Raw genomic sequence first — 22028 nt, forward strand, 5'->3', positions numbered from 1 at the left:
CCACATACAGTGCATGAAAATGGCTTTGCTTCTGTGTAAATTCTGAATGAATTCTGCCAAAAACGGACTGATTTATGGGTAAAACATTCCCCACATTCTTGGCATGAAAAATAGCTTTTTCCCTTTTGTGAGTTCTTTGGTGTCAAACAAGGTTTGATCTATCACCATAAAATTTCCCACATTTTCGGTATCAAAATGGCTTCTCTCCTGTGTGAGTTCATTGATGTTCGACAATTTGTGATTCAAGACTTAAATATTTCCCACATTCTGGACATAAAATGGTGTCTTCACTTTATGAATTTTCAGATGTTCAACAAGATTTGCTTTTCTTAAGAAACATTTCCCACATTCTTAACATGAAATTGGCTTTTCTCTATTGTGAGTTTGTTGATGTCTATCAAGTTGTTGTTTCCAAGTAAAACATTTCCCACATTCTGGACATGAAAATGGCTTATCTCCTGTGTGAGTTCTTCGATGTACAACTAGTGTGGCTTTCTGTGCAAAACATTTTCCACATTCTGAACATGAAAATGGCTTCACCCCTGTGTGAATTCTCTGATGTTCAACAAGATGTGATTTTCTTATGAAGCATTTCTCACATTCTGGACATGAAAATGGCTTATCTCCCGTGTGAGTTCTTTGATGTACAACAAGTGTTGCTTTCTGTGCAAAGCATTTTCCACATTCTGAACATGAAAATGGCTTCACCCCTGTGTGAATTCTTCGATGTACAACAAGTGTTCTTTTGTGTGTAAAACATTTCCCACATTCTTCACATGAAAACGGTGTCTCACCTGTGTGAATTCTCCGATGTTCAACAAGATGTGATTTTCTTATGAAGCGTTTCCCACATTCTTGGCATGAAAATGGCTTCTCTCCCGTGTGAATTCTTTGATGTCCAACAAGTGTTGTTGTGTGTGTGAAACATTTCCCACATTCTGAACATGAAAATGGCTTCTCTCCTGTGTGAGTTCTTTGATGTTCAACAAGTTGTGATTTCCAAGTAAAACATTTCCCACATTCTAAGCATGAAATTGTCTTCTTCCTTGTGTGCATTCTTTGATCTTTAATACCCCTTCTGTGACTTTGATTCTGCTTTACAGTTTGTGATGAACCAGAAGATGGAAGATGTTTACATGGATCAAACAAGCAATTTTGGCTGTGAAGAGCTTTTGATATATCCAAGATAGTGGCATGCTCTTCATATGTGTCTTGTGCAAGACCATGTCCATTTGCTTTAAAAGCTGAAGAGATCAGATGTCCCTCTGAGCTCCCGATACAGTCATCTGCCAAAAATAAAACGGTATTATTTTTAAATACTATAACCTTAAAAATGCAATAGATTATTATTATTATTGTGCCAATTATTCCATGGTGCTTTACATATAAAAAGAGAAGTACACATACATAAAACAATACAAATACAATAAGCACGAAGAAGATAAGTTACAAACTAGTACAAGGAGAGAGGACCTTGGATGTTTATATTAAGTATTTCATACAAATTGCAAGGTTCTGTATGTAGCAAAATTCTGGCTGAACCTGCCTACCCTTTAATGTGTAGAAGGAACTAGCAGTTAGATTTTAACATGTTCAAATATTTGTTCTAGAGGAGATAAGCTGCCTCTAGAGATGTCTCCCCATTCAGAAAACATACACTTTGGCTAAGCCAAGTAGGCATATGTATGGGAAATTTGGGATGAATACTAGTAGCTGTGATCAAAATAATTTTTGTAATTATATAATCAGCTTAGAATTAATGGGTCATCAGGAAATTTCATTTTTATGTTTAACTTTTTTTTTTAATTTAGATTTTTTTTAAATAATTTTTCCATGTTGCTATTTATATTAAATATATACATATATTTATACATATAATCATACAGTTTTCACACTGGCCACTATGAGTAAAATATGTTAATATTTTCTTTTGAGAGCAGCTACATGGGCCACAGACACAATGGACAGGACTCTTTGACTTGGGAGAGTTTTCTAGGCATGGTTTGTAAAGGTCAGGAGGTAGCTGATAAACTGTGATATCACCTGTTGTGAGTGGGAGATCCAGAGTTGACTAAACAGAGGTTTTACTTGTCATTATAATTCTGTAGTAATAAAAAAATACTGAAAACTTACATGTACAGAACAGAACATCATGAATGGACCAAAAATTTTAAAGAAACGGTTTTCTAGAGATGAGTGAACTTCTTGAAAATAGTTTTGTGTCCAATTTGTTGAATTTAAAAAAACATAATTTGATTGTTTTCCAAATCAATTTTACATGAATCTGTGGTGTGCACCTTGTCACACAGCAAGAATTACAAGAAGGAACCCAAGTTCTCTGCTATGTGACAGTACAAGGCAAGGATTGCCTTTTTGGAGAAATAATTTTGGCTAGGTATCTTCCAGAGAGGCTGAGCACATGCCACAAGCTCCCTAAAGACAGAAAAAAACTATTAAGTTGAATGGCAGCGACAACAACACCAGTAACTTGGCCATGGATTGCTGGGAGTGTAGAGTTTTCTTGTAGCCACACATTCCATTATCGGGAGAGGGAGGACACTCTTGTTGCACTAGCTGGCGGCTACTTCATGTGCCGTCAGAGCCATAGTGCCTATTTTCTACAGATCTAGCATGCAGTAAAGCTTTTTTCAACCGGAACGATGAAGAAAAACTGTCAGATGAGACTCACACAGAGCTAGCAGCAGCCAATCTTTGCTTTGGTCCGGCAAGTTTTTATCTGGCACCCACAGTATCAGTGGCATCACCAATTTCTGAGTTGACCATAATAGAAGCAGATCTTCAGCCTGCATCTTTTGGAAGGTTCTGGCTATTCATTGCCTCTGCTCTTAATTTCTGCCACCACCCTCCTCCTCAGGACCCTGATCCAACCCCCAGGTCCTGTCCAACACACAATCATCATCATTCTCACCCTTCACGTCTCTTTTATTAGACTGTGATTGTGGCCTTCTTTCCTCCCTTCCCCATCCCCTGCTCTGTATTTTCCCCAAGAGCCACTGTCGCTACCATTGCCCCTACCACCACCACTGTTGCTACAAGTGCCACTACTATCACCACAGCTATGCGTGGGATCCCCTACCTCCGCTTGAACCATCTCCTCATGGCAGTCCAAATGCTGTCTGTTCTCAGACACTATCTTGAGTATCTTCCATAGCACATGGAGTTTTGTTGCATCTTCTTAGAAAAAATGAAGGCACTCCAATAGGAGTGGCCAAGGCAGACAGAGAGCATGCAACTGAATGGCTTCTAAGGGGTTGCAAGGAGGAGGAGAAGGAAAAATGTGGTGACGCCTGGCACCAAAGAACGGTGTCAAACTGAGATGTGACATCCACATCATGTGGCTGTGACTGAGACATACAGCCCACAATCTCATCCTCTTTGTCCTCAATAATTATATGGCACCTATCAGAAGCAAGGGAGAACGGTAGCCTGCTACTATCCACATTCTGACTCTCTGATGACAAGGCCTGGATCTTTCTTTTTCCACAATTCTATTTTCTAAACATTTATTATGAGGCCTATAAATGAAAAGTCATAGGTATGGTGCACAGATTATTAGAATGTGCTAGCAAAATTGCAAGTGTTCTCTCTTTAAAGGGGTTCTCTGGAAATTAAGAAAATAAAAATAATTAAATATTACTTTATAATAAATATATTTCCAAATACCTTTCATTATTTACTATGGCTCTTTTTGTCAGGGGAGCAATCATCAGGAATGGTCTCTGTCCTACCAGTACACATAGAACCTGTCCTAATCACACAGGAGGACAAGTTACTTCACAACACTAAGGGAAACAGCTCCCTCATCCACCTCTCTGCTCTTCTTGTCAGGGATTATGATCCTGAATATGGCTGATAGGAACTTTAGCTGAATCTTTAGGAATTTAGTTCAGAGGAGTACAGAGAGGATGGACAGGACAGACTGTGGTGATATGGAGCTGTGGTAATGAAGACTGCATACAAGTGCTGCTGCTCATTACCCCTCCTCTCTGTACTTCATGTCTCCTCATCATTTCCATTCCCACAGAGCAGAGATGTAACGGGGTTCCGAAGGTGCACTCGGTCTCCCATTAGCCGCAGACCTGCTGCTTAGCTTCTGGAGCGAGGATCTGTGTTTGACCTCGTTCCCAGGGCGGCTTTTCTAGCTGGGAGGCCCCCTGCTCCTAAGTCTGCCTTGAGCGCCGAGCTGATCACTCGGGGCTCGACTGGTTGGTCTGTCGGTCATGTGACGCTGGCCATGTCACATGACCCTCACTCCCCACTATAAATACAGGCAGCCTGCTGGCCACAGGTTGCCTGTTAATTTAGGTTCCACCTGTGATTTTGTCTTTCCTGGTGTACTTACCTCCTGCTTAATTCCTGACGATCCTCTGCCTGCTCCTTGTGTACTTTGCTGCTCCCCTGGTATTCTGACCCCGGCCTCCTCCTGACGATCCTCTGCTGACTCCTTTGGTACTTCACGACTCTCCTGGTATTTTTGACCCCGGCTTCTCCTGACAATTCTCTGCTTGCTCCATTTGTACTTTGTAGCTTTCCTGGTATTGACTCGGTCCGTTCACGTTCTGTTGTTTGTCTGTCTGTCATCTCTGCACTTATTCCAAGCTAGGGATTGCCGTCCAGTTGTCCCCTGTCATTAGGACTCGCGAGGCAAGTAGGCAGGGCCAGGGGTAAGGGTGGAGCGCAGTGGTCACATCCCTCCCCCCTGTGTGTGTGTGTGTACGCGACCGTTACAGATTAACAGGCCCAATAACCACTGTATAATGAATCCTCTGGTGACCCTGACTGACCATGTCTCTAATCTGACGCAGATGGTGCAGGAGTTAGGGGAAAAACTCAGTTCTTTTGAGTTAGGGCAAGGTTCTCTCACTCCTCAGGCCTCCAGTCCGCATTTTGAGCCCCAGATTAAGCTCCCAGAACCTTTTTCTGGAGACCGGAAGAAGTTTCTCTCTTTTAAGGAGAATTGAAAACTTTACTTCCGTTTGCGCCCTGTGTCCTCTGGCCCCGAGAGTCAACGCGTGGGCATTATCATTTCCCGACTACAGGGTGATCCCCAAGACTGGGCGTTCTCTTTACCTGCTGGCGCCAGTTGTTTATCTTCTGTGGAGGGGTTCTTTCAGGCCCTGGGTACCCTCTATGATGAACCAGACAGGGCTCTAGTAGCCGAGACGGCTCTAAAGGCACTGGTTCAGGGCAATCTACCTGCGGAGGATTATTGCACCCAATTCAGAAGGTGGTGTGTCCCCTCAGAATGAAACGAACCAGCCCTGAAGAGTCAGTTCAGGTCAGGTCTGTCTGATCATTTAAAGGATCTTCTGGTCAGTTATCAACTTCCAGAGACCTTAGAGGAGATGATGACCCTTGTTGTCCGACTTGACTGACGGGTTAGAGAGAGACGACAGGAACAACAGTTCTCTTCCCAGATGGTGGTCCAGCCAGAGGCCTATCCCAGAGACAATGCTAAGGTCTCCACTGAGGAACCCATGCAGGTTGGCATGACCCGAGGGAATCTTCGCCGCAGATGTGGAGAATGCTTTTACTGTGGAGATCCTGACCATTGGATCAACCAGTGTCCTAAGAAGGTCCTCTCTGTCAAGTCTCCTAAGGCAAGGCAACCTAAAGACCAGGTACACCCTGATTTTTCTAAATGTAAGCTTTTGGTACCCATTACGATTTCTCTGGGAGTAGATAAATGGCCGGGTAAGGCCTTTATTGATTCTAGCTCAGCGGCCAGCTTTATTGACTCTGAGTATGCTGTAAGATTGGGTATTCCAATGTTTGCTTTACCAACTCCTATCCATGTCATGGCTATTGATGCTACTCCTCTTATTGGTGGTACGGTGAGCTCATGTACCTCGGAGATTTCTCTAACTGTGGGTGTGTGCCACTCAGAGAGATGTTCCCTTTTAGTCCTGGAGAACCTACCGGCTGAGGTGGTACTAGGGTTGCCTTGGCTCCGACTACATAACCCCACTATAGATTGGTCCAATGGGGAGTTAGTGAGATGGTACAGGCTGGGGTCTCAGTAAAGTCTGATACTTTACCCACTGTTGTTAGGGAATATTCGGATGTATTCTCATCACCAACCCCGGAGGTTCTACCCCCCCATAAACCTTATGATTGTACTATAGAGCTAGTAGAGGGGGCCAAGTTTCCTAAGGGGCGAATTTATAATCTTTCTAAGCCTGAATGCAAGGCCATGGAAGATTATATTAAGGAGAGCCTTGGTAAAGGGCATATTAGACCTTCTGTCTCTCCTATGGGGGCGGGGTTTTTCTTCGTTAAGACAAAAGATGGTGGTCTTAGGCCATGTATCAATTACTGGAGATTAAATAAAATCACTGTCCAGAATAGATACTCCCTCCCATTGATTCCGGATTTATTTAACCAGGTTCTGGGGGCAACCTGGTTTTCCAAAATTGACCTGAAAGGGGCATACAATCTAATCCGAATCAAGGAGGGAGACGAATGGAAGACGGCGTTCAATACTCCGGTAGGACACTTTGAATATCAGGTGATGCCTTTTGGACTCAGCAATGCCCCAGCTGTGTTCCAAAACTTCATGAATGACATTCTTAGGGAGTTCTTAGGTAAATTTGTTATTGTCTATCTTGACGACATTTTGATATTCTCTCCTGACTTCGAATCCCATGTGTCTTATGTTAAACAAGTATTAGAGGTGTTGAGGGAGAATCAGCTATCCGCTAAGCAAGAGAAATGTGTCTTTGGTGTACAGGAGATTCTGTTTCTAGGGCATGTTCTGACTCCTCACGCCTTCAAGATGGATCATGGTAAGGTACTAGCAATTAAGGAATGGGTAAGACCTTCATCCTTAAAGGCCCTACTAGGGTTCTTAGGTTTCGCCAATTACTATCGCAAATTTATTATGAATTTTTCCGTAATTGCTAAACCGTTGACTGACCTTACTAAGAAAGGGGCAGATTTGGAGAATTGGTCTACTGAGGCCATTTCTTCATTTGAAAAATTAAAAAAGGCATTCAGTAGCGCTCCCATTCTGATCCAGCCTGATCAGGAGAAACCTTTTATTGTGGAGGTGGATGCGTCCGAGGACAGCGCAGGAGCAGTCCTTTCACAAGGTCCTGCTAGCCTCACTAACCTGAGACCATGTGCCTTCTTCTCCAGGAAATTCTCTCCCACGGTGAGAAACTACGACATAGGGAATAGGGAGCTGCTGGCTATTGAATGGGCATTTGAGGAGTGGAGGCATTTTCTGGAGGGGGCAAGGCATTGTGTAACTGTTGTCACTGACCATAAAAACCTTATGTTTCTCGAGTCTGCTAAGAGGTTGAACCCCGTCAAGCCAGATGGGCTCTGTTTTTTACTCGTTTTGATTTTTCCATTACGTTCAGGCCAGGAAGTAAAAATGTGAAGGCGGACGCATTATCTCAGAGCTTCCATGCTTTTCAACCTACTGAGGTACCACCTGAATCCATCCTAAAGCAAAAATCTTCATAGCAGCTCTAACCAGGGATATCTCGGCTCGCATTAGGTCTGAACAACATCTGGCACCGGTATCCACCCCAACAGATAAGATGTTTGTTCCCGTACAATTTCGTCTCCAGCTGTTGGGTGAGTGTCACGATTCTGCCTTTTGTGGACATCCGGGTGTTGAGGGCACTAAGCATCTGGTTTCTAGATCTTATTGGTGGCCCACTCTAACTAAGGATGTCAAGTCCTACGTGTCAGCCTGTGAGGTTTGTGCCAGGTCCAAGACACCTAGGACTCGCCCTGCTGGTAACCTATGACCCCCACCCATTCCCAGTAGACCCTGGTCCCATATCTCGATGGACTTTATAACTGACCTACCGCCGGCGGAGGGTAAGACTGTAGTTTGGGTAGTGGTCGATAGGTTTAGCAAGATGGTCCATTTCATTCCCCTGTCTAAACTCCCGAATGCCAAAATCTTGGCGTCTATTTTTGTGAAAGAAATTGTTCGATTGCATGGTATCCCGGAAAATATTGTTTCTGACAGGGGTGTGCAGTTTGTGTCCAAATTCTGGAGGGCCTTCTGTCAAAAATGTAAAATTTAATTGTCTTTTTCCTCTGCCTACCACCCTGAGAGTAATGGGCAGACTGAACGCCTTAATCAGTCTGTGGAACAATTCTTCAGGTTGTATGTTGCTGATGACCAGCAATTATGGGTGAAATTTCTTCCATTGGCTGAATTTGCTTTGAATAACCGTGTCAATTCTTCTGCTGGGGTTTCACCTTTCTTTTGTAACCATGGTTTCCATCCCCGTTTTCATTCTGGGTCATTCGTCTCCTCCTCTAACCCTGAGGCGGATAGGCTCTCCTCTGAACTGTGCACAGTTTGGGCCCGGGTTCAATCGAACTTAGAAAAGGCTCAAAGTTCTCAGAAACTCAAGGCCGATAGGAGACGTTCAAGGGGGGTGAATTTTCAGATTGGGGATAAGGTATGGTTGTCCTCCAAGAATCTCTCTCTTAAGGTAGATTCTAAAAAGTTTGCTCCTCGTTTTATTGGACCATATAAGATCACGGAGGTGATTAACCCGGTATCATTTAGGTTGGAGCTGCCCGAGTCATTCCACATTCATAATGTGTTCCATAAATCTCTGCTTAAAAAATATTTTGAACCGGTAGTACCATCGAAAGCCTCGCCTCTGCCGGTTCTTGTTAATGATGCTGTCGACTATATGGTGTCTAAAATAGTGGATGTCAGGAAGGTGCGTAATTCCTTGCAGTACCTGATTCACTGGAAGGGGTATGGACCTGAAGAGAGATCTTGGGTACCTGCCAGGGAGGTTCATGCTCCTAGACTTGTTCGAAAATTTCATTTAGAACACCCTGAAAGGCCATCGCCTGAAGTCTTGGGTCCGGTGGCCCCTCGTAAAAGGGGGGGTACTGTAACGGGGTTCCGAAGGTGCACTCGGTCTCCCATTAGCCGCAGACCTGCTGCTTAGCTTCTGGAGCGAGGATCTGTGTTTGACCTCGTTCCCAGGGCGGCTTTGCTAGCTGGGAGGCCCCCTGCTCTTAAGTCTGCCTTGAGCGCCGAGCTGATCACTCGGTGCTCGACTGGTTGGTCTGTCGGTCATGTGACGCTGGCCACGTCACATGACCCTCACTCCCCACTATAAATCATAGTTTAATAACATGGGTATAAAAATTGAGTTAATGCCATGTAATGCTTTTGCTATAATAGGTTTAATAACACAGGTTTAATGCTGTGAAATGGTTTTTAGAAGAAAAAAAGGGCACTTGCTTAGTGTTTGCAGGCAGAATGCTATCAGGGTGCTGGCAATAAGTCTACAGACGGTAGAAATTTGAGGATTTTTTTAAACAAGCTGTCTGTTCATTTACAGAAAAAAAAGTTTATTTCTCTCACGGTTGGTTTTGTAATGTGGAACTAAATGCCAGCCAAAAGCTGTATTAAACACACAACTGGGTAACCAGCACCAATTATATCCCCTTATTATTTGCCTATAATGTCCCTATCTCACTACATTAGTGGCTTGTGTCTGTAATAGCTTTTTGTCAGACACTGCCACATAACACCCTTTCAGGTCACAAGGTGAAGAGAAAATGTTGATTCCTCTATCTCAGCATAAGTAGCTGCCTGACCCCCTGCTCCCTAATTGGCTGATCCAGGCTATCTGCCAGCCTCTGAGCCAAATAGGACAACCCACCCCCACTTCCTCCCAGTGTCATATCATCCTCGATCTTCTTCCTCCCCCATGGTTTTTCCCGCTAACACTCACAGTACGTTTTTTCATGATTCGTCCAAAACAAGTCAAATCTTCAGACTCATTTGGCAGATAAATTTTTGTGACATCCATAACAAATCCAATTAGTACAGAATCGATTTGCTTATCTCTAAATAGGTCATTTTCTGATAACACTTTCCTTTTAAGTCATAAATATCTCATGCTCTACTGAATGGATGCACATTACAATAAAACAAACTTATTATATAGCACTGAGGCAGATAATAGCCGCCAATTTAAAGGCACAGTAAGATACCATAGAAATAACTGTTAAGCACATTTTTAAAAGGGTCGGGGTAGGTTAGGCAAATGCTTTTCCCTCATCAGTACTGACAGCAGATAAATAAATCGGCCTTCTTCACATAGGCATATTTTACTTTAACAGCATATGTTTTCACCTGTAAAAAATCTCATATTATTATACATATTTAATATATATTTTGGCTGCTCTGTTTATTTGTTTCTACTCACCTGGGTGGTTATCTGTAGGAATGTCTTGCTTACACTGGTCATCACCCCACATATATGTCTCTGTAGAAATGTCTTCCTTACACTGGGCATCACCCCTGACATATGTCTCTGTAAGAATTTCTTCCATACACTGGGCATCACCCCTGACATATGTCTCTGTAGAAATTTCTTCCTTACACTGGGCATCACCCCTCACATATGTATATGTAGAATTAATATTACGCAGATCTTTATCCACATTCAAAAGCTGCAAAACAAACAATATTATTATCACAATCAATCATACAAATAAGTTTAATAAATGTTCAATAAGAGTTGAGAGGATGATTAATTTTCATGACAAACAAAAATAACATGACAGCACTATTTATCTTATGGCTGCAGATCTCCTATAGCAGAACATAGATATTAGATGATGGTTCAATGACAAGAACCTTATTCACATATGCATTTGGCATGGCTAGACGTGGATTAAATTGATTCAGTGGAGAAAGTTGGCCTTCATTGTTGTTTGTCTCAGAAACAAAGAAGGAAAAGATAGAAATAAATCCAGTTGGTCTCTTATTCCTGCTGCCAGTATCTGTAACCAGAACATTTAAAGCGGTTCCAGGCATCTTTAATCCCATCATCTCATCATATTTCATTACACACTGTAGGAGAGTCCCTGGGATAATAATGGACAGACGATACGTGCCACCAGAGGTCCTGGCCTCGGTGGAGTAAGAACCGGATCATTGCGGTTACAGCGGCGAACAATCTCCTAATGCAGCAGCTGGTAGCCATGCAAGAGTCGGTGCGAACGTCCCTGCAAGGAGTTTCAACCGCGAAAACCCCGACTGTGTCTGCCGCCAGGGACAAAGTCCGATCCGCCCTGAGGAAAATGGGTCCGGAAGATGGAAGATGATATAGAGCCATTCCTGACGGTGTTCGAAAGAACCGCGGAGCAAGAGAGGCTTCCATTGGAGCAGTGGGCTGAGGTGGCTGCGCCTTTTCTGGTGGGGGACGCACAAAAAGCCTATTTTGACCTCAGCCGCGATGAGGCCAAGGACTATGAGAGGCTAAAAGGTGAGATGTTGTCCAGGTTGGGGGTAAACACCTATGTGCGAGCGCACAGGGTGTATCAGTGGGTGTTTGCCGAGTCCCGACCCGCCCGGTCACAAGCCTATGACTTACTTCACCTAGTAAAAAAATGGCTTCAGCCTGAAATGTTAAGCCCTTCTCAGATGGTTGAAAGGGTCGTGGTCGACAGGTTCGTGCGTACCCTCCCGAGAGCCATACAGCGATGGGTGGGACAAGGCGATCCAGGCAACCTTGAACAACTGGTTAGCCTGGTGGAGAGGTATATGGCCACTCAGGATTTGGTGCGGGACTCAGCGGTACTACCGAAGTCACGTCAGCCCCCGTTGCCGACCTGGGATCCTGATAAAAGGGATCCCACCTCATATGGGGGGGAGTGGATCTCCAGTCCGTGGGAGGAATACCCTGGGGAGGAGGGAGGCTGCGGGGATCAGATGTTGGCATTGTCAGGACTGGGGACATGTAGCAGCCAACTGCCCTAGGGCATCCAAACCCATGGACTGCGGGTTCGCTCGCCAGTCCTCTTTTTATGCCCAACCGGTGTATATAGCTGACCCCCTGCTGGCTGCGGACACCCCTCCGGTGTGTGATGTCGTTGTTAATGGACACTCCGTGCAGGCCCTGCTGGACTCTGGGAGCCTGGTAACTCTGGTCCATGAGTCTCTGGTAACGGGAAAACTCCCAGAAAGGCGAACCCTTACCATTGTCTGTATACATGGGGATCACCAGGAGTATCCCACCACTAAGGTTACCCTGGCGGTGTGTGGGAAGGAGGTACCACATGTCGTCGGAGTGGGGAGACGGCTCGCTTATGCCGCAATATTGGGGAGGGACTTTTCCCTGTTCTGGACTTTGTGGAGGAACGGGTTGCCTACCTGTGGGGAAGAAAAATGTCTGGGTCCCGAGCCCGAGGACCCAGAGGCAGGGGCCCCAGCTGTAGGGGTCACCGTAGGGGAGGTAGAGTGTAAGGCTACTTTCACACTTGCGTTCGGAGCGGATCCGTCTGATGTTTCATCAGACGGATCCGCTCCGATAATGCCGACGTTCGCATCCGTTCAGAACGGATGCGTCTGCATTAAAACTTAGAAAATTTTCTAAGTGTGAAAGTTGTCTGAGCGGATCCGTTCAGACTTTACATTGTAAGTCAATAGGGAACGGATCCGCTTGAAGATTGAGCCATATGGTGTCATCTTCAAGCGGATCCGCCCCCATTGACTTACATTGTAAGTCTGGACGGATCCGCTCGCCTCCGCACGGCCAGGCGGACACCCGAACGCTGCAAGCAGCGTTCAGGTGTCCGCTCACTGAGCGGAGCGGAGGCTGAGCGCTGGCAGGCGGATGCATTCTCAGTGGATCCGCCTCCACTGAGAATGCATTGGGGCCAGACGGATGCGTTCGGGGCCGCTCGTGAGCCCCTTCAAACGGTGCGCACGAGCGGACACCCGAACGCTAGTGTGAAAGTAGCCTAACCCTGACCGGTTTCCCCTAGAAGTATTGTCGGGTGAGACAGTAAAAAGTTCGTCCATCCTGGATCTGGAGGTACCCCGAGAAACCTTCGGGACCGCACAGCTCCAGGATTCAACGTTATTGTGGGCTAGAGAAGGTGTGTCGGTGATTAATGGCGCTGCCCAGCGTCCCGGCGCTGATACCGTATTTCCTCACCTGGCCTATAACCAGGACCTGTTATACAGGGTAGACAAGGTGAGGCAGGAGGTGGTGGAACAACTGGTGGTGCCCCAGCCTTACCGGCGAATGGTCTTGGATTTAGCGCATGCGCATGTGTTGGGAGGGCATCTGGGGGTTAAGAAAACGCTGGAGCGAATTCTACAATGGTTCTATTGGCCTAGGATATATGAGGAAGTCCGGAGGTTCTGTCAGTCCTGTCCAGTGTGTCAGGTGACTAGCCCCCAACCTCAGTATCGCAGTCCACTGGTACCTATGCCCATTATAGAGGTGCCCTTCGAAAGGATCGCCATGGATTTGATAGGCCCTATTATTAAATCAGCCCGAGGTCACCAACACATCCTGGTAGTGTTAGGCTATGCCACGCGGTATCCGGAGGCGGTCCCATTGCGCTATACGTCGGCAAAGGTAATAGCTAAAGAGCTCATGAGTATGTTCGCCAGGGTGGGGATACCAAGGGAGATTCTGACGGACCAGGGGACACCCTTTATGTCCAAAATAACAAAGGAATTGTGTAAGCTATTAAATATTAAACACCTGCACACGTCCGTCTACCATCCCCAAACCGATGGGTTAGTAGAACGTTTTAATAAGACCCTGAAGTCCATGCTAAAAAGAGTCGGGGCTAAGGACGGGAGAGATTGGGACTTACTGTTGCCCTATGTTTTGTTTGCGGTACAGGAAGTGCCCCAGGCGTCCACGGGGTTCTCGCCCTTCGAGTTGTTATATGGGCGACATCCCCGTGGGCTACTGGATATAGTTAAGGAGGCATGGGAGCAACAGCCTACGCCTCATAAAAGTGTGATAGAGAACATAGGAAAAATGCAGGACCGAATAGAAGTCGTTTTATCCGATCGTCCGTTAGCACATGGAAGCGGCACAACTGGCCCAGAGTCGGGTATATAACCGATCCGCCCAGGTAAGGACATTTCACCCGGGTGACCGAGTTCTTGTACTCGTGCCAACGGTCTAGAGTAAATTCTTGGCCCGGTGGCAAGGACCCTATGAAGTTAAGGAGAAAGTGGGACCAGTTGATTACAGGATATACCAGCCAGGGCGGCGGAAGCCCGAACAGGTATATCATGTGAATCTACTAAAACCTTGGAGAGACAGAGAGAATTTGTTTGGAGACAGCCCACCCTTTGTCTGGATGGCAGAGAGTGACCCGGGGTCACCAGGGGTTCCGGAGAACACCGCTGGGGTGACAATAGGGGACGGACTGTCGACCAAAAAGGCACAATAGGTGAGAGAATTTGTTAGTCGGAATAGGGACGTATTCTCTGACCTTGCTGGACGTACCACCTTGATCGAGCATGACATTGTCACCGAGCCCTGGGTGAAAGTCCACCTAAGACCATACCGAGTACCGGAGGCTCGGCGACAGACCATTTCGCAGGAGGTAAGATCGATGCTACGTCTAGGGGTCATAGAAGAGTCAAAGAGCGAGTGGGCTGGCCCGATTGTCCTTATTCCCAAACCGGATGGTTCATTACGGTTCTGTAATGATTTTAGGAAATTAAATGAGGTATCAAAATTTGACACCTATCCCATGCCTCGGGTGGACGAGTTGATAGAGCGGCTGGGAAAAGTCAGGTATTTTTCGATCCTAGTTCTCACGAAAGGCTACTGGCAGGTACCTCTGATGGAGGCGGCAAAGGAGAAGACGGCCTTTGTCACCCCGGAGGGGCTTTTTTAGTATAGGGTGTTGCCTTTTGGGTTGCATGGCGCTCCGGCTACGTTCCAGCGTCTGATGGATGTCGTCCTCAAGCCCCATCACCAGTATACCTCCGCGTATCTGGATGATATAGTCGTGTTCAGCCCGGACTGGGAGGGTCATTTGTCAAAACTTCAGGCAGTGATAGATTCTCTCAGAAAGGCGGGGTTGACTGCCAACCCAAAAAAATGCTCGGTGGGACTAGAGGAAGCTCACTATTTGGGGTATGTGATTGGACGCGGAGTCATTAGGCCCCAAGTGAATAAAGTTGAAGCAATCCGGAATTGGCCCAGGCCTCGTACGTCCAAGCAAGTACGGTCATTTTTGGGCCTGATTGGGTATTACATGAGGTTCATTCCCCATTTTGCCACCTTGGCAGCCCCGTTAACCAGACTCTTGAAGGGTAGAAAGTCGGTGATGGTTCGCTGGGGGGAGCAGGAGGAGGAGGCGTTCTCCCATTTGGAGTCGGCCCTATGTGAGTCCCCGGTTCTGGTGACGCCCGACTTAAAGCGGGAGTTTGTAGTTCAAACAGATGCCTCGGGAGTAGGACTAGGGGCTGTGCTTTCCCAGGAGCACAACGGGGAAAAGCACCCCGTGGTTTTTCTAACCCGCAAGCTTACCCCAGCAGAAACCCGGTATAGCATCGTGGAGAGAGAGTGCCTCGCCATCAAGTGGGCACTCGAGTCTCTCAGATATTACCTTTTAGGGAGAAGGTTCCGTCTGGTGACTGACCACTCCCCTCTCCAGTGGATGAGTCGGGATAAGGAGCGGAGCGCTCGGTTACCAGGTGGTTCTTGTCCCTCCAGAACTTTAAGTTCACTGTTGAGCACAGGGCCAGCCGCTTACAGGGGAACGCAGATGCCCTGTCCCGGGTACACTGCTGTGCATGTGTTCACCCCCTCCGGCTTGAACAGTATGTTCAAGCCCTCAGGGGTGAACAAAGGGGGGGATATGTAGGAGAGTCCCCGGGAGAATAATGGACGGACGATACGTGCCACCAGAGGTCCTGGCCTCGGTGGAGTAAGAACCGGATCATTGCGGTTACATCGGTGAATGCTGCTGGCGCAGAGTGTCCGGGCCGGTTCTTACTGGGAACAGGTAAAGAGCTGGGTGGGTGCCTGTTCCCCACGGCCAGCCCAGGTTTTTGGTGGAGCTGGGCCTTTAAAGAACCCAGCCTGCTGAAGATGGGGGTAGGGTGTGTCTTGCTGTGCTGGAGATTTCCACAGACAGAGTTAGTGCTGGTGAAGGAGAGTCTGAGCGCAGCACACATTGAAAGATAGCCCTGGGACCTGTGGTGCTACTACCCGAAGGGGCTCTGGCCTGAGGGAGACAAAGGCAGGTAGCCTAGAAGCCTGCAGGACTGCTGTGGTCTGTCCAAAAACAAGGTGACTCAAACCTGCTGTTTAATTTCTATGGAAGGACTTTTGTTCTATGCACTATGTGGATATGCACTTGTGTGGTCTGCACATTGCCTGTTATGCCTTTGGTGTGAATAAAGTCACGGTGTATCACAATAACTGTCTGTGATTGCCTCAATACTGCCGCCGCTACCGTAGCCTACCACGGGCACATCCCCACAACACATACAATAATATGGGATAAAACAAGACTCAACACATGTACTTCACAGCCTTCTTCAGACCATAGAAGAATATCTTCATCTACCTGATGATCCTGTGGAGGAAGAGGACTGGGACATCTGTCTGGTGTTCCTCTCTTACTGGATCTTCCTGTAGGAGACACATACAGTGACCGAATTCATTCTTTACATACAGATAATTAAAATACATTTTTATTTAGTCCTGTCTATTACCTGGTGATGTGAGGGTCTGGTGGTCCTCCTTCATGACATCCTTGTACAGATCCTTGTGTCCTTCTACATACTCCCACTCCTCCATGGATAAATAAACGGTGACATCCTGACACCTTATAGGAACCTGACAACACAATGATACAGTCATAACCCAGACCCCTCCAGTGCTGTTACTGCATAATGTCCCAGCTTTCCCAGCAGTGTCACCTCTCCAGTCAGCAGCTCAATCATCTTGTGGATGAGTTCTAGGATCTTCTGGTCATTGATTTCCTCATGTATCAGGGGGTAAGGTGGAGGAGCTGTGATAAGGCTCAGGGTTCTTCCCGATCCTTCAAAAAATACAGGGGCCTGACAGCGCTCACTAGAGGTCTTCTTCACCACTGTGTAATCCTGGATATGGGGAGACACAGTAATAAATATCACTACTGACATTTCCAGAGTCCATCTCCTCTACAGCCATGTCCATCTGTTATTACCATAGATAAGAATGATGTAATGTGACATCATCAGAATCTCTCACCTCTCCAGTAAGTTGGAAGAGTATCTCTAGAGTAAGATTTAATATCCTCTCTGCCATCTTGTCTCTGTCCCTATCCATGATGGGTCAATCAGAAAAAATTCTGTTCAATGGAAGATATTAACTGAAATGTTTCTATATTGTAGAAACCTAAATGGAAAGAAAAAGAAACAATATAAAAAAAACAGACATAATTCCATGTAAAAATACATGAATTAGTTAATCAGGGGGAACATCTTAGGAGATATTACAGTGTAGATGTTGTAGCTTCTCTCTTCCTTGCACCTCCACATCAGCAAGGACAGGAGGGTTTCCCCACCTCCCAGGGACAGCAAACAACATGGAAGGTAGTAATGAAAAGCCCTTCACCTATACCTGATCCAGTTGTTTCCTGCCATGTGGAATACATAGTAGAAGGTGAAAGCAGAGTATGGTGGTTTCGAGCTGTAGCAGTGTCCTCCCTCCTTGTTTTGGGTGTAAGTCCTCCTGCGGGAAGGCAGCCCCGTGATGTGGCGCAGATATTGGAAAGTTTAATTCTGATGGGATCAGGCCATGTCTGAAAGACCTTAATATTAATATATTATATTATCGCCAGGATACGCCATCAGTGTCAGACAGTTGTGGGACCCACCTCTGAGACACGCTCCCATCTCCAGAACAGAGCAGCTGTGCATGTGCGGCCACCCTCTAATGACCGCTATGCGAGTTCTAAAAATAGCAGCTATTTTCAACAGTCCCACAGTGGCGAATGGAGCAGTGGCTGCACATGCGCCATGCGCTCTTCATTCACTACTATGGGACTTCTGAAATGAGCTGACAGCACTAGCTTGGATATTTTCAGAAAGTCGTCTAACAATGAATCCAGATTCATATGCCACATGTTGAAATTGGAAAATCCCTTTAAGAAAGGCCCGGCCTAACAGACTGCCTGTAGGTCTATTGCTGAGTAAGCCAAACAATAAGACGGCATTGTGAGGTTCCCTTCTGGGATGGGAAAACTCGTTAAATACATTTTAATAACAGGGGTAATCCCATCTGGGACCCGCACCTATCCTTAGAATGGAGCCTGCAAAGTGCAGAAGGGCAGACCGTGCATGCGAGGCTGTGCGCCAAAATTAGCCGAGCTATTTTCGTCAGCACCATAGAAGTGAATGGGCTGAGCGCAATACCAAGTACGGCCTCTATACAATGTACGGCGCTGTCCTTGGTGAGCACGGAGAAGGTCACATCACTCACAGGAGCACAGATGCCTTCACAAACAGCTGATCGGTAGGGGGTCCCGGGTGTTGGACCCCCACCGCTCAGACACTGATTACTACTCTTTAGTGAATCGAAGTATCTAAGGTGGACTTTGCTACAAGTTTCAGGGAAATTTCAATACGCCGCGAAACCGAATTTCCTTGTGCTTCGTGGGAATGAATACATTTTCCCTGGAATGGCGGTAAAAAATAAAAATAAAATCATACTCACCTCATCCTTTTGAGTGCGAAGAGGCCGCCGCGGCCATCTTGCGTGAAGATCCTCCGCGGTGATATGTGACGTCACCACGCCGGCTAGTGTGATGACATCATCATGCACAACGCTAGATTTCGCGCTGGATCTTGAAGCAGGATGGCCTCTTCGCGCTCAAATGGATAAGGTCTGAAAGGCCTTAATAATAATCTCAGATGCCGCGATCAGCGATGTATGCGGCATCTAAAGGGTTCAATGACGGGGGCTGCGTAATCACCCTTTGAAAAAATATATATATTTCAATCATTTTGCAAAAGCGTGTAATAAAAATGGACATGTCTACCTGGTATCATCATCGTAGTGCTGGACCATAAAAAAAACATTCTCATGATATTTAACCCCTTCCTATCACAACCAATTCTCATTTTTTCCCTCCTGCCTTCCAAGAGCTATAATGTTTTTATTTTCCATCAGCGCAGCCATACAGAGGGTTGTTTTTCACAAAATGAGTTGTTCTTCTCCGTGGCGGCATTCACGGTCCAATGTAATGTATGGTGAAAAAGCAAACAAATTATATGTGGACTGGAAAAGCTGTTAAATACTGACCTCCGGGCGATCCCCTCCATCACCTTGTACCCCAATCCTTACATGACTGTGAGCAGACACTTACCTCCTCCTGCAGAGCAGCCCTGTGGTTGTTCTGTGCTTACAGGACCTGTGATGATGTCAGTCATGTGTGGGAGGAGTCAGAAATCACATGATCAGGTATTTATCTGTAGATGCTGAAGCTAAGTGGGTGAAAGGACCTTTGGTGATGTCATGGCCATGTGACCATGTGTGGGCGGAGTCAGGCTCCAGGCTGTGCTGTCTGAGGAGATTCTTCTTGATAATGTGACGTGAGGTGACAGAGATGTGTGCGCCGCCTGAGGCCGTGTTCACACTGCAAAATCAGTGTCAGGAAACAGGTGGATTGTGGTGGCAGATCTGTAAGTCGCTGCAGGTTTTACAGGAGATTTGGGTTGAGGTTTCTTTGCTTCTGCATCGACTTCTCTGAAATTCAAATCTGTTTCCAAAAAGGAACATCAAGAATTTTTAAAATCAGCGACGGAAAACACCTCGACCGTTATACTCTGTGTGCACCAGGTGGCGGCAGGGGCGTACATAGAATTTATTTGGCCCTATAGCAGGAATCTGAATTGGGCCCCCATGTTCCTTTCCAAGCTCTGCTGACTACCCATCCCTGGTCCCTCCAACCGTCTACCCCAGGCCCTCCCCTCCCTCACCCATGAACTGTAGGTACATTGGTGCTACATTACACATTACTACTGTTTTTGATAACCTGGGGTAGGTGATGAAACAACATGTACACAAGGGGTGACATTAGTAGGTATAATGTACTATATAGCACTACCGTCCAAGCCCGCATTCACATTACTGTTAGTTTTCCGTTCTTCTGATCAGTCAGAAGAAAAAAAAACAATAAAACAGATCCTGTATTTTAAGCATTCGTTCTGCTCATTTATGCACATTTTGTATCCATTTTAGCCATTTCCATCTGAGATACGTTATTTTAGACGGTCACCGTGAAAGTCACTGTTAAAGGGGCGGTCACTGTAAAAGTCACTGTTAAAGGGGCGGTCACTGTGAAAGTCACTGTTAAAAGGGGCGGTCACTGTGAAAGTCACTGTTAAAGGAACAACCACTGTGAAAGTCACAGTTAAAGGGGCGGTCACTGTTAAAGTCACTGTTAAAGGAACAACCACTGTGAAAGTCACAGTTAAAGGGGCGGTCACTGTTAAAGTCACTGTTAAAGGGGCGGTCACCGTGAAAGTCACTGTTAAAGGGGCTGTCACTGTGAAAGTCACTGTTAACCCCTTCAGGACACAGCCTTATTTCACCTTAAGGACCAGGCAATTTTTTGCAAATCTGACCAGTGTCACTTTAAGTAGTGATAACTTTAAAACGCTTTTACTTATCCAGGCCATTCTGAGATTGTTTTTTCGTCACATATTGTACTTCATTACACTGGTAAAATGGAGTAAAAAAAAAAATCTTTTTTATTTATAAAAGAATACCAATTTTACCAATAGTAATACCTACAAAAATAGTTATTACTTTACATTCCCCATATGTGTACTTCATGTTAGGATCATTTTGGGAATGACATTTTATTTTTGGGGGACGTTACAAGGCTTAGAAGTTTGGAAGTAAATTTAGCAATTTCTCAGAAATTTTCAAAAACCAACTTTTTAAGGACCAGTTCAGGTCTGAAGTCACTTTGTGAGGCTTACATAATAGAAACCACCCAAAAATGACCCCATTCTAGAAACTACACAGTATTCAAAACTGATTTTACAAACGTCGTTAACCCTTTAGGTGTTCCACAAGAATTGATGGAAAATAGAGATACAATTTCAAAATTTCACTTTTTTGGATGATTTTTCCATTTTAATATTTTTTTTCCAGTTACAAAGCAAGGGTTAACAGCCAAACAAAACTCAATATTTATGGCCCTGATTCTGTAGTGACTTTTACTTGAAACTTTTAATTTTTTGGGGGGGAAAACTTTATTTTTTCAACTTTTTTTTCACTTTATTTTTTGTCCCACTTTGGGACTTCAACTTTTGGGGGTCTAATCCTTTACAATGCATTCCAATACTTCTGTATTGGAATGCATTGGCTGTATGAGTAATACTGTGTGTATTACTCATACAGCTTCCGGCCTGTGAGATTCAGGGGGCTGGATCTCACAGGCACATCACAGGAAGGCAGCGGCGATGCCTCAGGAAGGCATTGCGCTGCCTTCCATGCCATCGGGTCCCCCCTACAGCCCCATGGGGACCCGATGGCACCGCCGCCGCCCTCACAATAAAAAGCCGCAAACCGTGCACAATAAAAAGCCCCCCCGTGCATTTAGCTGAGGTGCCTGCTCAATGATTTGAGCAGGCACCAGTTTCCGTTCAACGCCCGTCGCGCGGCGGTGATCGGAAATTCTCAGGACGTACCGGTACGCCCTGTGTCCTTAAGTACCAGGACATCAGGGCGTACCGGTACGCCCTGTGTCCTGAAAAGGTTAAAGGTGCGGTCACTGTAAAAGTCACTGTTAAAGGGACGGCCACTGTGGAGGTCATTGTTAAAGGGGCAGGTACTGTAGAGGTCACTGGTATGGGGGAAACTGTCGATATCTTTTTACCCCACACGGAAACATAAAATGAAATAGATGAAATATACCCGTGCGAAGCCGGGTTTTTCTGCTAGTCTCTTATATATATAAAAATTAATTTCTGTCTGTCTCTATGTTCTTTATGCACGACAAAACGACTGGACCGATCTTCACCAAATTTGGCACACAGGTATATAAAGGTGTCCAGGAGGGTTTTAGATCGGGTCTCAGCTCTCTAGGATGTACCGTTCCTGAGATATTCCCAAAAAATGAGCCCCCCCCCATACAAGCCTGCAAGTCTTTCTCTTCAAATCCCAACTGCCATAAACACAGTTTTACTCCAGGTTTCCATAACAATCCAGCCATTTTTCTTTACTGCT

The 22028-nt window shown here is 45.8% G+C and overlaps 2 protein-coding genes across 2 annotated transcripts in view; both read right to left on the bottom strand.

Annotated features, from left to right (window-relative positions):
- LOC120992119 (zinc finger protein OZF-like) overlaps nucleotides 1-16577 on the bottom strand; it is a 153994-nt gene extending 137417 nt beyond the window's left edge. The window contains exons 1-3 of the mRNA XM_040420894.1: nucleotides 16517-16577; nucleotides 16369-16433; nucleotides 10230-10476 (exon numbers count right to left, since the gene is read on the bottom strand). Coding sequence (XP_040276828.1) covers nucleotides 10230-10476; nucleotides 16369-16433; nucleotides 16517-16550 — 346 coding nt within the window. The 5' untranslated portion in view covers nucleotides 16551-16577. The remainder of the gene's footprint in view (nucleotides 1-10229; nucleotides 10477-16368; nucleotides 16434-16516) is intronic.
- The window catches only part of LOC120992102 (oocyte zinc finger protein XlCOF6-like), a 770548-nt gene that overhangs the window by 204427 nt on the left and 544093 nt on the right, over nucleotides 1-22028 (bottom strand). The window lies entirely within an intron of this gene.

This window comes from Bufo bufo, chromosome 2 (assembly GCF_905171765.1).
Source record: "Bufo bufo chromosome 2, aBufBuf1.1, whole genome shotgun sequence".
In the NCBI taxonomy this organism is placed as follows: domain Eukaryota; kingdom Metazoa; phylum Chordata; class Amphibia; order Anura; family Bufonidae; genus Bufo; species Bufo bufo.